The 17,194-nt window shown below is 39.7% G+C and overlaps 1 protein-coding gene across 1 annotated transcript in view; it reads right to left on the bottom strand.

Annotated features, from left to right (window-relative positions):
* Positions 1 to 1,347: 1,347 nt before the first annotated feature.
* The window catches only part of STK4 (serine/threonine kinase 4), a 1,752,947-nt gene continuing 1,737,100 nt past the window's right edge, over positions 1,348 to 17,194 (bottom strand). The window contains exon 9 of the mRNA XM_044088990.1: positions 1,348 to 7,648. Coding sequence (XP_043944925.1) covers positions 7,490 to 7,648 — 159 coding nt within the window. The 3' untranslated portion in view covers positions 1,348 to 7,489. The remainder of the gene's footprint in view (positions 7,649 to 17,194) is intronic.

Below are 17,194 nucleotides of genomic sequence, written 5' to 3'. Positions count from 1 at the left end.
TGCAAGCAAGGCTATCAGTTCCAGAGGGATTTTACCTTTGAAACTGTATGCCTACTGTTGTTGCTGGTCTGGAGTTCTGGATATTTAGAAATGATTTTGACTATGACTGTTATTTCATGGATATTATCACAAGGGATCCTTTTCTTTACCCCCTAGAATGTTTACTCTCAGCTGTCATCTCATTCTTAGAGAAGTTTTTTTAAAAGTTAAGAGCAAATAGATAAAAAATCCAAATGTAAAGTGAAAACAATCTGAAATGGACTTAAGTTTCATTATGTGACTTGCATACAGATTCACAACTACAGCTGATAAATCAACACTTCATTTTTATTAAGTGGCTATTAATATTTTATACACTAATATATTGAACTTGTTTTTCAGTTTTGTTCAACTAAAAAAAAAAAAAAATGTTTTCTTTTACAATGTTACTCATTATTAAGAAGTTACTAGTGTATGACCTATGTTATATTTCTGCCTTTCACCATTTTTTTAAGGAAGAACTCCAAACCAAACCTGATACTTTAACTTTACAGGTATTGGGATACTCTCTGTCATTCTGCTAACATAAAGAATGGTTCTTTACAGACAAGCATGAGTACATGTTGGAAATAATGATGATCAGCTGCAGGCCACCCACCTACCAATGTAGTGCAGCAAAAACAGCCCTGCATGTAACAGCGGAATGGTGACAGATGAAGGCAAACACCACTAACAGCGGACTGGTGATAGAGGAAGGCAAACACCACTAACAGCGGACTGGTGATAGAGGAAGGCAAACACCACTAACAGCGGACTGGTGATAGAGGAAGGCAAACACCACTATGTACTGTAGTGCGATCTTGGAGTTGGTATATATAGTTAGGGGGGTGTGGGGGCACAGCCCCCCACATTGTGGGGAGCGTAGCCCCCCACCTTTATGGTTTTATATTCTATTTAACCAAAAACTTCAAAACAATGCATTTTAAACAATAGACATGCATAGTTACACCAATAACCGTCTCCAGAAGACAATATGTACTCAAACAAAGTGGGGGCTATGCCCCCACACCCTCTAATGTGGGGGGCTGTGCCCCCCCACACCCCCCTAACTATATATACTAATTCTAGGATCGCACTACAGTGGGGAAAATGGCATATACCTTTTACTTGCCTTACATTACTCTACACAGTGCCATATATACTAACTGCACTTCAGTGAAATGAGTTTTCAGCAATTTGAGTTTAAAGCGAAGTGGTCAGGGTGAAATAACATTCAGTGAAATGAGATTCAAAGAAACAAAGTAGACGCATATATATATATATATATATATATATATATATATATATATATATATATATATAAACAGCTTTTAAGAGCCATTAATTTTCATGCATATAGCATACCAAACAGTGCAATAAAAGTTCAAGTCACCATAATAAAAGGGGGCTGGTAAAAACTCACTTAGTCACAGCTGAAAAGTCCTAAACTTTTATGAACTCTTCAGATTAAACATCAGAAAAACAAGTAATAGAAACTGTGGTCTTATGATAATGGATAAATATTTTATATCTTCCAAAGTAATGTGAGGATGCAAAATCTCAGTTTAGATGTTATAAAATGTTTGTGTGATCACACAGTTTTAAGCAGTGCAAATAAACTTTTGCACATTTGTATCTTTGTACTTCGTTTCAGTGTTAAAAAGTCCCTCACGTCGTAATGTCATATTCAATTTTTTACTTTGCACTCCCGCTCAATATATCACTGCAAAATTTGTTCTCTCATTTTTTTTTAATTTAATTGTCCAAGTATCTGTAAAATCCTGCCTGCCTAGAGTGAGGATAAATGGCCCTTTGGTTAGGTCCACTGACATAGCCAATAAACAGGAAAAGAGGTATAACAGCATTCAAATGGAAAATCAGTGCAGAATAGAAGGCCCTCAATTTATTTATTTATTTTTTGTTATACAGCATGTTTTATATCTGTCCCCATTCTAATTATAAGACCTCTGCATCTGTTTTCTCCTTTACCTCTACAGGCAAAGGGACATAGCCACTGGACGGGACAAAGTGACAGAATGTTCATAAAAATACAGGGAAGGTAACTCAGTCTGCCTGTGAAAAGCGGACACTTCCATTTGCAATACTCCTTACTCCATTCTGCCATTAGCTGAGACAGCAGTAAAGGAGTGCTTTAGCATCCTTCCCTTCATATCCACAACATATTCAACTGTATGGAGAACTGATTAAGCACAAGTATACAAAGCATTAGGCACTGCCAAGTCCAGTGGCAAGGTTCATGCACAGCAAAAAGGCACTCATCAACCGAGATATGAAGAGCATAGCTGACACATCCAATTCATCGCTGGAGCACAGGACACAGGGATTAAATGTGAATTCCAAGAACTAAACTGGTAAACAGAAGATATGTTTATGGTTATATATCATGCCTCTCAGGTATCCTTACCACAGTCATCACTATTAGATTTGTAATAAAGTAATAACATTAACAAAAGATAGTCTTCTGATGGCAGACAGGAAAGCTCAGACATGGTAGCTATAACAATGAAGTACAAAAGGTGCTAAATTTTCTCAGCGGCAGATGAAGAAGAAAATAAAGTTAAAAAATACATACTCAATAATTACAAAAATAACATCCAATGTGCGAATTATGTCATTACCAAATAATACCACGGTTATTAAAGGGCAAGATAAAGCTGACACCCTCTGAAAAAAAAAAAAAAAAAAAAAAAAAAAACAAGTGTTATATATACTAATGGCTATTATTTTATCACAGTTTTGTGCCATGTCATGTAACTTAAATGTCAACACAGCTGCAGCAAGTTAGATTTCCTGTTAGTCTGTTAACAAAACAGATGGGTTAATGAAAGTTAACAAATGTAATATATCAGTGGTACCCGTCTGTAAGTGCATGTCTCTATAAAAGAAAAATGCTTCACACTCCCATCAAGTGGTTATGGAAAAAAATTGGATCTAAATGCAATCTATCTTCAACAGGTGCAGGTAATGGCTTGCTGCATTTGTCTCCACCTGTGGGAATGCTCAGTTCACACAGAATATTAAACTGAACCACATGAAGGCATACTAGCTACATGAAAAGTATTTTTGTGAAGCATTCTCAGCTCATTTTCACAAATTTTCCTCACGTTACGTTTTTTATAAATGCCATTGTTAGCATAAGATTAATAGCTTCCAGAGAATATCAACTGTGATGTCCACTTAGACTTAATAAGTCATATCTGTTGCATCAAGCCTGCTGCCAAAACCATGTAAATGGTTCACACAGAAATGTCAGCTTCCTTTGTGGCTCCCTACTGAAATGTCGACATTTAAAATGTCAAGTGCCAACTCCATGAAAAAAAAAACATCAGAAATGCATGAGGAGTGAATCCTGAATATCACTCTTTTTTTAAACTTCATTTTTGCTGGGGGTAGCAAGACCCCCATACCCACTAAACTTGGATATGCTAACTCTGAGATTGCCATACCTTGGAGAAAAGTGAATATTTTAAAAATGACAATCTTGGACTTAACATAAACCCACTTTTTCAGCCATTCAGTCTCTTTCCCACTGTTTCAAACTATTACCTTTCTATGAACTGAAGTGTAACCATGTGCATAGCTGAATGTACAATTAAAAGAAGTCTTACTATTTTTTTTTCAAACATGCAATTGTATGTATACACGTGTAAGTGTTCATACTCACATGTACACAACTATGAAAGTTTACAACTATGAAAGGTTTTTTTTTTTTTGAAGGCAGGCTATAAACTGGGGTCATACTGAAAATATATTTTTTTTCATATAAACAAGAAAAAATACAGCTTTGATATGTAATCCATTTATTTACTTGGTTTTAATAAATAGGTCAGTTCCACTATGTCTGTTGCCTGTTTTCAGTGGAGACCAGATGATGTACCTCTGCATATGGTAAAGTGTGGCCAGGTCACTAGGGAAATTTTCTCCTTCTCTCTCTCTTTTTTTTTTTTTTTAAGTAAGTGCCATGTGATCTTTAACATGCACTTAATGTTGCACTATGTCAGGACTAGTGCAAGAATCCAAGCACCTGGTGTGGGAGAAGGACTTCGCAACCTTCTCAGCTTTCCCCAATATTAAACAGGAAAGGCTATGTCGATGCTTGTGATTCTACATCAGTATATCTTAATACCCATTCCCGCCCCCCCCCCCAAAAAAAAAGGGAACACATGAGGTAAAAGCCAATGACCGATCAGTCTACATGTTCATTATTTGCATACATACAGTATGCATGGTCATATATTAAACTGCAGATACATGCTATTCCCTTGTTTGTGTAACAGTTTAGAAAATGGCGTTTATTATGCAAATGCTGACTAAATACTTTTCAGTAAACCTCCGCATATAACATTCAGTATAAGGTAAATTTGACACACATCATTAATGCCTGTAAACTTGGCTGCAGTTTAACCTTTTACACCCCCTACGTGACCTATTACTAGACATCTACAATGTCAACCAAAAGAAGCAGATTGGATATCTACAGTGTGGATTATTACCTGTAACTACAAACTATTAAACTACAGTTTTCTGCATGAATAGACCAATGTCTCTCACCAGCCACAAGCAGGCCAACATGAACTGTCTACTTCCATCACCACAGCAGCATATTTCTTAAAGAGTTTGAAGGTAACAGAAAAGCAAGGCAACAACATGCACAGAAGCCAAGGTCATGTGATATCTCAACCTGCTTCCTTTAGCTGCTGTAGTGCATCCTCCTCCCTAGAGACAAAAGTACCCAATGATCCCTCTGCCATACCATAGACAGAGAGACATTTAAAGTACATGATGGTTAGATGTGATAAAGGAGTAAAAGACTAAAAGCAAAGATCGAATACAGGAAAGAAATTCAGAACAAGAACAACAAAGAAATACAAATGTAAAAAAAAAAAAAAAAAAATCAGATCCAGAAAATGTAAACCAGTCTATTCACTGAAAATACAATTAAGACAGCACCAAATGAATTCATAACACAAATGCATTGACCCTGTAGATTTATCTTCCATTAATTTAGATTTCTGCAGTGTTACCAGACTTGACATATGGGCCTGAAAGATTTAATCAGCTTTTGATTTAACTTTTTACAAATTTGCAAGTTACAGGACAGTTCATTTTCTACTAATTCTTGTATGAAGAAAGAATGCTGAAGGATCAATGTATTTGCATTTTATTTTTATATGAACTTCTTTAACTTAAATACTCAAAAATGTATACACTGGCTCTTCTGATAAAGAAAATTTTGACTGAATGTTTCACAGTTCTGTTACCATATACCACTGCATCAGTACAAGAACTAGAAAAAAATGCTGTAGCATTAAATGTGAAAAGTTATTTTACATATAAATCAGTACTGACCTTAAATTTGTGCTTTGAAAAGAAAAGTTGTTTAGCAGTTTCTTGTACTCCTACCATTCTGATTCTTAAATGCAAATTATCTACTAAATGTAAAAACAGGAAAGGACATGGCATTTCCCCAAGACATTTACAGCTAAAACTTCGTACCTTTATATTCAAACTATAAAACATTTCTGTATCAATATATACAGATAATATATATTTATCTCACACACACACAGATAAAAATATATATCACACACACACGTGCATGCACACATTTCCTGTTCTATAAAGAGTGCTAAAAGTCTGAACATGTTAAGTTTCTTGTGCTTCCATGAATTTAAAAAATATGGTTAAAGAACTCCCCAAATGAAGATGTCTGTAATCATTCCCAGTTTCTAAAAATGGAAAACTAAAACGTATAGAGCTCATTTTAGAAAACATAACTGAAAGTTAAAGGGCAAAATCTTAAGTCATCACCAGATATATACATGTGCAATGCCCTGTGGGCACCTTTGCATGCAATGCATTCCAATAGTTTCTAGATCACTATGGCCTACTACCCTCTCTAGTCCCTTTCATGAAATCTAAATTACTGTGATAAGAAAAAAGAAAACAGGATTGCATGTTGTAAATCTGGAAACAGCACAACAGAGACAAAGATTCAACACTCCACAGATGCTGTATCCATAAATACAACAAAGCAGAACAATGCCGTACAGGGCACATTTTGGAATTTTAACATTTTGTTCCAGATATTTTTTTCTGTGCAATCTTGTTAGATTTTATTTTCAGTGATTTCTCACCTGCTTTAGAATAGTAGCATGCTGGATTTTAACAACTATCCCAAAGTTTGTGTCTTAATCTTTTATCTTGGCTGTTTTTTTTCTACTAATCAAGACTCCTATATCAAAAGGAGGCCAAAGTTTGGATTCACTAAACAGCACAAACATCTTGTGGACGGAATGTAAGCAAATTGTCTTTCATGGTACCACAGATTACAGGCAGCTAAAGCATTCGTGGGGGTCCAGTGCCACAGAACTCATTCTACAGCATTCATATGCCTGCAGGTGATGCAGTCTGGGTGACCTTCACATCTGCACAGCTAAGTTGCAGCAGATAATGCACTTATAACTACAACATGTACAGCTTGGAAAATTGCTCTTTGATCCACAAAAGCAGCTGTGGTCCAAAACTCGATTTCACTTTAAAGTATAAATCCGCCCTAATCATTCTGTCTTTCACGATTTCACTTAGAAAAAAAAAACACAACAGTCAAGTACAGAACATCTTTTCTGGAAATCTAATGCGATACAAAGGAATCACAATTCAAAAATTCTGAAGCTCCACTGAAACACTGCTCATTTAAAATGTAGCAGAATATATCTTTGTAACGGTTTACTCAAACTGATAAATTATGTATAATTCCCACACTTATCTACTGCAACCTTTTAAAATTTTCATAAATGCTGGTGTCTGAAAACAAAAGTACTTGAACCCCCCCCAATAAGGCAACAAGAATGCTAAGGTTTACAGACATCTAAACTTGTGCTAGACTTGCATACAAGAGAAAATGCTGACGCTTTCGTTCAGTGTTCAAGCAACAAGAAACTGAACTTCTCTAGAGGCGAATATTTACACTGTTGTTGCTACTCATCTGAAAACAGTTATGCTTACTGCTTGAGCTTTTTGTAGATGTCGTATTTAGTGGTGAAAAGCATCAACCATTGACTCAAAAAGCATAATAGAAACAATGACACAAATTACACACATAAAAGCAAGGCAAATAGGATCTGCCTCCTGCCACCAAATGAGCCACTCAGACCATGAAAGGCAGCTTTGCTTGGCAGCACTGTAAAATGACTGCTACAGTGTATTAACAATAAAAAAGTATCTGTCCCTTTAAAACAATCTGTTTTGTCAACAGATTTTAAAATGCAGTCACTCCTGTAACTTACTGACATGGTTAACATTCCTGAGTCAAGAAGAAATACAAGCACAGCTGAAAAGCAATGTGCAAGTCTGTGTTCCTGATATTTGCCACTGTGTAAAAAAAAAAAAAAATCCACACTTAAAAGGCCAGCACTGTATTTTATGTAGCTTGACTTTGTTAAGATCTTTAGAAGTTCTGCTGTCGACGTTTCTTGGTTTCAATTGCATCCAGAATTGGCTGACGTTTGGATTGATAACGCTGCCGGATTTCTTCAATTTCTTGCTCCATCATGGGATCAAGTGCAGCTAGTCTCTTCTTAAGTTCTTCCACATCCCAGGTCTTCATCTAGAGTAAAGAAAGAAAAATTGTTAAGTGGTCCACTGTCCATTTAGTTGTTGACAGACTAGTACTACACAGAAATCTCTTTTTCAACACGAATGTGTTATAATAATGTATTTTTTTTTTACAATACATCCAAAATGAACTGAGGCATGTGAATTAAACTTGCACTCTACTTCTGACAAGTACTGTAGTTTAATGGCAGAAAGATAACACTTTTCATGGTCTTGACTGCATCATTTCATCACTGCAAGAAAAGACTGTAACCTGCTAACAAATGTCATTCCTCTCGGTCTTCTACAACTGATCTGCCTACACCTCACAAGGTATTACTCTTGTAATAAATGTTGTAAGTTTGGGGTTATAAGACGAATTGCAATTTCTTAAGAAAGTAATGTCTCACAGAATCTAGACAAGCTAGAAAAATACTCTGTAGTTTAAAAAGAAACAACACTCAAGCAACACAGATGCTCACATCAAATTATATCCTCCAAATACTTCAAGGTCTACTGTAAAGACACAAAACAGAATGCATCTGCATTACCTTTAGACCTTTAACAGTTGATTATTGTTCTCCATTGGAAATGCTTAAAATATTAACTTTAAGCAAAAATATGACTTTAAAAATTGGGTGATTTTACTCTCAGTGTTTGTGACCTTCATTGTATGCATTGTGCGAAGGCTGCAAACCTTTGGAACATCCACACATAACTTAAGAAACAAGCAACCTAATAGTTATTGGCTATACAGGGATTGTGGTACAATAGTATGAAATATGACAACAAACCAGAACAATATGTCCTATCCCTCAGCTGCAAATGATGCTTCTGTAGTGGAAACTGAGTAAATGCAGTGTCACACTATGTCAGTAACACAACATGGTGCTATCGGTTTTCTTTTGAAAACATTATTAGATTTTAACTAAACAAATTGATCATGACAATAGTACTATCAGTTTTCTGATGGCACAGGAAGGAAAACATTCACAGGTATTTCCGTACATTCCAGAACCAGAATGCATGCTAAACACTTGGCAACCATTATCCAGCAGTTTTGCCAGCATTAAAAATCTTTTAATTTAATCTTGAAGCTGTCTCAGTTTTACCTCACAACCCCACTAACAATTACTGCTTCTTCTTATCAACATCAGATTTGTGCTCCTTGTTGGAGATCATGTATTTAGGTTCATAGGTTCATACTAGGCTATCTGCCCTAGGGCATTTATAAGCCTAGCCAGAGTGTGTGTGGCTTTCACCACCCCTTAGGATGAGAATACTATACCCATTAGTTTGCTGTGCCTCTGTCCAGCAGTGATACAGAGATGATTCCCGGATAAACCCGATCTCCCATCCACTCGTCAAGATTTCTCTTGAACAGAGTCAGTGAGGGGCTCTGCCTCACATGGACTGGGATTCTGTTCCACAGTGTAGGGAGTCTCTGGGAGATGAATCTGTCCCTCCAGCACGTCCTATTTATATCCGTGTTGAGGTTTAAGTCTCTTGCTCTCGTGGCTCTGGTGGATTTGGATTTTTGAGGTGGAGCATGTCCATTAATTCGGGTTGGACATGGCCTTGTATGTCAGGCACAGATCACCTCTGAGCAGACGGTATGCGACTGAATAGAGCTGGAGTTTCTTCAGTCAGGCATCATTATGACATATGTTTGAGCCCCTTTATCCTTTTGGTGAGGAACTTTGGGGTCTTTCCAACTACTGCAGGTGTCGGGTAAGGTACATTCGAATGGGGCATTGTACTCAATCATTGGTCTGATAAGTGAAGAGTACAGGGGTACAATGACCTCTCCTGATCTGGATGTGATTCCCTTCATGATCAGGTGGGCAATGTAGAAGGTCTTCCTAACCACTTTGGCAATGTGAGTGTCAAAGAGAGGTTACTGTCAACTTGGGTCCCCAGGTCCCTGATAACTTCTTCCGTGTTTAATGGATTACCACCTATGTGGTAATTAGGGTTACCTTGTTTTTCCCAAAGGGTATGACTATACATTTTTGGCATTTAGCTTAAGGCCATGGCTCTGGCACCAGTTATCCATTTCTATGAGACCTCTCTGGAGGATGTCTGTGTCTGATGGAGTGTCAATTATGGTGCCCAGTTTGCAGTCATCTGCAAATTTTGTCAGCCACAATCCCCTATGTTTGCCTGCACTTCAGAAAAATAAATGCCGAACAAGAGGGGCCCAGGACTGAGCCCTGTGGGACACCACTGTGACGGCTTAGAGTCTGACATGGCACCAGCAACTCTAACCCTGTGTGTTCTGTCCTTGAGCCAGTTTGCAACCCATCTTGTGACATATGGGTTTACATCTAAGCTGGTGAGCTTTTCTATGATGCCCGAGTGGGGTATTGTGTCGAACGCTTTTGCTAGGTCAAGGTAGGCTGTGTGAACTGCCTTACCCTCATCAATGGCCTTGGTGACTGTTTCGAAAAAGTCGACCAAGTTCAAGAGGCAGGATCTGCCCTTGACAAAGCCAAATTGGGTAGGATCCAGTGTCTGTAGGTCCCCAATGTCTTTATTTATGAGTTCCATTATGATCCTCTACATAGCTTTGCAGACAAGGCTCGTCAAGCTTATGGGGCGGTAATTTCCAGGGTCCGTAGAAGCACCGCCTTTGTGGAGTGGGACCACAGTTGCCATACACCATTCTTTGGGTACATATCCTGTAGTAAGGCTAAGATTAAACAGCAGCCTTATGTGTGGGTTTAGTTCCTCATTGAGTTCGTGTAGCACACAGCCAGGGACACCGTCCGGTTCCATTGATGCTGTGTTTTTTGCTTTAGAGAGAGCAGCTCTCACCTGGGCATCTGAGATGTTTGGGAGGCTAGACTCTGGTGGGATAGATATTTCTCCTTTTGGGGGTGAGGGAGGGGAGACATTTGCACTGAACCTGTCTGCCAGTATGTTGGCAATGTCTGTGGGTTCAGTGATTTTTTTTATCATTTTGGACTAATTCTGAGCATATCTGGGAGTTTCCACCCAGGTTTCTAACATAGCTAAAGAAGGCCTTATGATTGTCTTTTGTGTCATTAGCGATTTTTCTCTCAAAGTTGGCCTTGGATGATTTTATGAGTGATCGTAGTTTTTTGCTAGTATTGATCAGAGATGCCATCCCTTTTAGGGATTTTGCTCTGTCATGTAGTAGCTTTCTCCTCTTGTTGTAGAGTTTGTTTATGGCTGGGGTCCACCAGACCGGCCTGCCTTTGGTGGAAAGGGTCTTGATTTTATTAGGGATTGCTTGATCCATACATTCCTGGAGGTGCTCGTAGAAGGCATTTGTAAGGGTTTCAGCAGCGTGGGTTGTGGTTTCCACTGGCTCGGGGGCCTTGAAGGATACCACTCCAGTCTTAAGAAGTGTGAAGTTTGCTTTTGAGAAGTTCTTCACTGTGGTCTTTTTTGCTGGGTGTGGGGGCGGGATGTGGATCTCCAGTGAGATTAATTTATGGTCTGATCTCACCAATGAGGGATATACTTCCGGTGTGGAGCATTTTGTCCCACCCATTTATGTATTTGCTTTTGTTTACCAGGGAAGTCTGACTTGGTGGGTAACCTGTTTTCAGCAGAGGTCTGGGGAGAAAGGCTCCACAGTTAGAGAAAGAAACATTGTCATTACAAGTACAACTAAAGTAGCTTAATGACTATTCAGAAGACTATAAATATTTACAGACAAAACACACAGATCAGTACATACATTACTAAGTAAGGATGATCTACAGTCCATGTATTTATACACACACATTTTATATATACATATATATATATATATATATATGTATATAAAATCTGTAGGTGCAGTTCTGTGGTGAGAGAAACTGGAGTAAATACTTACGAAAGAGAGAGGATGTAGTAGTACATGGGCTGCATGTAGGTTAGTAGAGATATAGTATAGCGCTGTGGATATCATAGAATAAAGAGCAATAAGAGAGTAAGGGCTTAGAGATGGGTGGAGAATGATAAATCATGCCTTCATTTGGCATGGCAGTAACTAACAGTTGCAAAAGGAAGAAAAGTACAGTTGTGTACACTTACCATAAATGTAGATGTTAGAGTGTATTCACTGTTGCAGTCATTACATTTGGGTAATCTGCTGGCAGGTTGCCCTCAGTCAGCCTGAATTCCAAAGTCTTGGGTCCTGCGTCAGTTGCTGTCTTCTCTTCCATGACGTTAGGTCGTCAGGGGTATAAAACATGCAGCTGACGCCATTTTCTTTAGTTTTTCTTGCCCCCGATGTCAGGTGCCCCCAAAAAGGTAGAAAAATTATTTTATATATATATATATATATATATATATATATATATATATATAGATATATATATATAGATATATATATAGATATAGATATATATATATAGATATATAGATATATATATATATATATAAATACGTGCATCAGTATAAACTTTACCCTCATCTACAAGCAAATACACCACATAGGTTGTAGAAGATAGTGAAGGAAAGATAAACTTCAGAATGAGAGGGGGATGGCAGGAGGGTAACCTGGACTGCAACAGTGAATACACTCGAACATCTACATTTATGTTAAGTGTACACAACTGTACTATGTTCCTAGTGTTTCACTGTTGCAGTCATTACATTTGGGTAGAATCCCAAAGCTATGGTTGGGAAGCTGGAGCTAAACAGAATTAGGCGTGGCTATAAGGCCCTGCAGCACTGCAGTGGCAAAGCCTGCCCTGGACTTAGAGAGACAAATGGTAATGCTTTGTGAAGGTGTGAACAGAACTCCAAATAGCAGCCTCTAGAATGTCTTTGGTTGGTACTCCTCTGAGAAAGGCTGCTGAAGTAGCTGCAGCTCTGGTGAAATGAGACCTAATGCCCTTGGGCACAGGTTTACCATGGTGTAAGTAGCAGATGCAGTGGCATATCCACTTTGAAATTGTCTGCTTTGAAATAGCCTTTCCTTCTGATCCTGCAGCATATGACACTAGTAATTGCTCAGTTTTTCTTAGAGCTTTAGTCCTGCTCAAGTAGAATCTTAGCTGTCTGTGTACGTCCAAGGAATGCAGAATTCTCTCCCCTTTGTTTTGTGGATTTGGATAAAAAGTTGGCAGATGAATTGTTTGGTTAAGAGCCACACTGGAAACCACCTTAGGCATAAAAGTAGGATTTGTCCTCAGAAACACCCTGTCCGGGTAAAATATGATAAAAGGCTCTACAGCCATGAGGGCCTGTAGCTCTGAAACTCTTCTTGCTGAAGTAATTGCTAGTGGCAGAGTTGTCTTCCATGATAAGAACTTTATATCAGCAGTAGCAGCTGGTTCAAACGGAGGCAGAGTGAGCTTTTCCAACACATATTTGAGGTCCCATGCAGGTAATGGTGCTCTTCGAGGGGGCCTTACATTTTTGGCTCCTCTAAGATACTGCTTTAGTAAAGGTTGAGAAAAGATTGGTGGCTCTGTGTTGTAATGAGCCAAAATGGCAGAGGCATGGATTTTGATTGATGAGAAAGATAGGCCTTTGTCAAGCATCTCAGTTAAGTATTGTAATATCCGAGGAATATTTGATTCTGCTGCATCAGTTCCTTGTGCTTGATTCCAAGCACAGAATCTCTTCCACTTGTCAGCATAAGATTTTCTAGTACTAGGCCTTCTGGCTTCCAAAATGACATCCATCACAGCTTTACTGAGAGGTGTTGTTTGTATGATTACATGATTAGCCATCCTGCCAGGTTTAGAGTCTGTAGTTGATTGTGCAGGACCAGATTGTTTTGCTGGGACAGTAGTAGTGGTCTTTGAGGAAAGGTCCATGCTGGGTATTGAGACAAGTTCCTTAGGATTGGGTACCAGTACTGGTGGGGCCAGTCCGGGGCAATTAATATCATCTTTGGCTTCTCGTCTGACTTTTAGGAGGATCTTGGGTAGAAGAGGCAGAGGAGGAAAGGCGTAAACTGAAGGATAGGGCGTCCACTTTCCATGCTTGTCTGTGATAAGTTCTTGCAGAATCTTTTCAATTGATAACTTTGAGGAGAGGCAAATAGATCTATGTCTGGGCTCCCCGATTTCTCTGTTATCATGCTGAAGACTTGTGGATTTAGTTTCCACTCATGAGGATGCATAAGGTTTCTGCTTAAATCGTCTGCCAGGGTGTTTTGTTTTCCTGGCAGGAATTTAGCTTGAAGGTGTATTTGGTAGGTCAAAGCTGTGTCCCATGGTGCCATGGCTAGTCTGCAGAGGGGGTATGAGTGTGTGCCCCCTTGCTTGTTTATATACCACATGACTGTGGTGTTGTCCATCTATCAGTAGTTGTCCTGGATGAAGTAAGTCCTTGAAGGCTGTTAGGGCATTCTGAACAGCTAGCATCTCTTTCTGGTTGATATGTAAATGCATTTTGTTTTGGTGCCCATATGCCCTGAATGCATCTTCCTACCATGTGGGCCCCCCAGGCATAATCTGATGCATATGTTGTTAAGGTTTGGCTGGCAGGGGGTAGAGTGAAGGGCCGTCCCATGTTTTGGTGACAGGCCTTTGCCACGACAGAAACTCCTGTCGCAGGTGGGGAATGAGAGGAATCATTGTTTCCAGACTGTGTGAATGTTGACTCCATAAACTTTTTAGGTACCACTGAAGTTTTCTCATATGCAGACTTGCATATGGAATTAGTAGGATGCAGGATGCCATGAAGCCCAGAGCCTGCAGAATTTGTCTTGCAGAAGACTGGGTTTTTGTTGCCATCAGTTTGAAGTAAGTAGTCAGCTGCCTTTGTCTGGCGTAAGGTAAGCCATCTGGGCAGTTGTATTCAAGCTTGCACCCAGGAATGTTATCTTTTGAGTGGGTACCAGTTGTCATTTACTTTCGTTTACTGTGTACCCTAGGCATGTTAGAAGCCTTTTCACGCCAGGTGTCGAAGAAGAGTGCCCTTGTTCTCTGCTTGAATGAGACAGTCGTCCAAGTAAGGATATATTTGTATACTTCTTTGTCTGCAAAATGCAGTTAGTGGTGCCAGGCACTTTGTAAAGACCCTGGGTGCAGTAGATAAGCCAAAGGGCAGTGCAGAGAATTGGTAATGCAGTAAGCCAGCCTTGAATCTGAGGTATCGTCTGCACGATTGTCTTATTGGGACATGCAGGTATGCCTCTTTTAGGTCTAATGTCACCAGCCAAGCATTCTTGCCCAGCATGGGCAGAAGCTGCTGCAAAGTCAGCATTTTGAATTTTGGAATGTCCAGATATGTGTTCAAAATTGATAAATCCAGTATTGGCCGCCAGGCCTTGTCCTTTCTGGGTACCAAGAACAGTCTTGAGTAAAAACCTTGTCCTTTTTCCTGTTCTGGTACTGGTTGAATGGCCCCCATATCCATGAGGGACATAACCTGTTTCTGTGCCTCTGCCCACTGATTTTTGGGCAGATCTGGCCAACCGTTTGCCACTGGCGGAGTGTGGAAATGGAATCTGTATCCCTGTGATACTATGTTTAGTACTCACTTGTCCTGGGTTATTAACTGCCAATTTTGAGCAAAAAGTGCTAATTTTCCCCCTAAGGGTGCTGTCAAAAGATAAGTGCTTGGTGTAGGCAGAGGGAAGTCATTGGGACTGTTTTCTGTAGGTTTGCACTTTATCTCCCCCTGATTTGGAGGTAGACGCACCCCATTGCTTTGACCTATATGAATCTTGCGCCTGGTATTTGGAACCCTTTGGGTGCCTGGAGTTGCCCCTTTCAGCTCTGTCTGACACCGGAAAGGACCAATTTTTTGTAGGCCAATGTCTACTGAATCTCGGTGGCTGCACTTGTAAGAAGTCTTTAACAGTTTGCATAGACTTAGCTTTGTCTTACATTTTCTTTAAAACCTCTTCTGCCTTAATACCAATCAGAGATTCATGCTGTAAAGGTGCATCTAGCAATTTAGCTTTAACATGATCAGGCAAATTTTGTTCCTTTAACCAGGCATGCCTCCTAATCACAGATCCAGTAACTGTAGCCCTGCAGGAGGCCTCCAAGGAATCAAAAACACACTGCAAAGTATGCTTTCCAACTTGTTCGGCTGCATGCAATAATTCCAATTCTTTATTTTCTGCACATTCTGAAATCATCATCATTTTCCGTTTCATTTTCTGTTTCAGCAATCCCATAACATGTTGTTGGTACTTAAGCATATGAAATTGACAGTTTAAGGACCTAACTGCCAAGGTTGCAGATGTATAAACATTTTTTCCCCATCTGTCAAGCGCCCTTGAATTGCTGTCAGAGGGGGTAGGATTTTTTGCTGTTGAGGCCTTAACTCCCTTTGGACCCTGTGAAATAGCTTCAGGATCAGCAGCAGGGTTTCTAAATAAATATTTATGTGAATCAGGGACCCTGTAATATCTGTCAGGCTTAGTGGGAGCCGGAGGTAAGGAGTCAGGGGTCAAGCTTGACTCTGAAAACACATCATCCACAATGTCAAAACTGGGGGAATGGCCAAAGGCTTGTGCTGAGGGAGTAGAAGGAAATCCCTGAGCCTCTTTTTTGATTCTGAGAAGTCTTGACTGTCCCAGTGAAAAAGCTCCCTCAAAGTATGCAAGGCTTCTCCAAATGAATAATCCTCTGGAGGAGATGCAGATGGAACAGACTCCTCAGCATCAGAATCCTCATAGGGAGGTATAGATAATTCCTGATCAGTAGAGGAATCAGAAGAAATAGAAACCTGATCTGAAGATTCATAAACAGTGTCTTGCCTAGGCCTCTTATCTGGAGGGGGATAGGTAGCCCTGATCAAGGTAATAAGGTATTCAGCCATTTTGATCATCTGTTTTTTAAGCATACAGGCCTGTGCATGTGGCTCATGCGTCAGTCTTTTAGTTTTAGAAGTTGCCTTTGGCTTTGGTTTTGCAACTGTCATCGGTTTGATATATAAATGTTGAGGTCTGAATACACCCTCAGAAGCCGGTGCCTGCTCAGCGGCTCCAGACCCATCCGAGGGGGATACATCCATTGGTCGAATACCTTGAGTATCTTGCGGCATGGCGGACTCCACATGGGTGTCGGTAGAGGCCTGCCACTCGAAGGTAGCAGGCATTAGGGGCTGCGAAAGCTCCTCACTGAGTACCGGCGACTGGCTTAGGAGAAGCTTCATCCTCTGTTTTGGATCTTGACTGCCTTCCTCTGTCCTTTTCTTTGCGTTTTTTATGTACTCTGGTAGTCGGACTGCTATCAAACGACATTCCTGGGTAGTTAAATCTGTTTCCAAAATACTTTGATGCAAAAATATACCGAAGCTTAATAGTGCGTTGGTTAAATCTAGCACAAAACCGACAGCCAGGCACGTTGTGATCAGGGGCTAGGCAAGGAATACAGTATAAATGGAAATCCTTATGAGGTATTTGCTTCCCACAAGTAATACAATTATTAACTTTTTCTGACATCGGTAAAATGCACAAAAAAAGTTCCCCCAACGGGGTACTTGGCTTTAGTGAAGACTTCGGTTCTGAAACTCAAACTCGAATAATTCAGTAGTCGGTCGGAAATTGCGAAATGCTTCTGCTTCGGGCACAGTGCAGCAAAAAAGACAAAGAAAATGGCGTCGGCTGCATGTTTTATACCCCTGATGA

The sequence above is a fragment of the Protopterus annectens genome, chromosome 12.part0 (genome assembly GCF_019279795.1).
Source record: "Protopterus annectens isolate FY-2018-M chromosome 12.part0, PAN1.0, whole genome shotgun sequence".
Taxonomy (NCBI): Eukaryota; Metazoa; Chordata; order Ceratodontiformes; family Protopteridae; genus Protopterus; species Protopterus annectens.
This window is presented reverse-complemented; position numbering and strand designations above follow the sequence as displayed.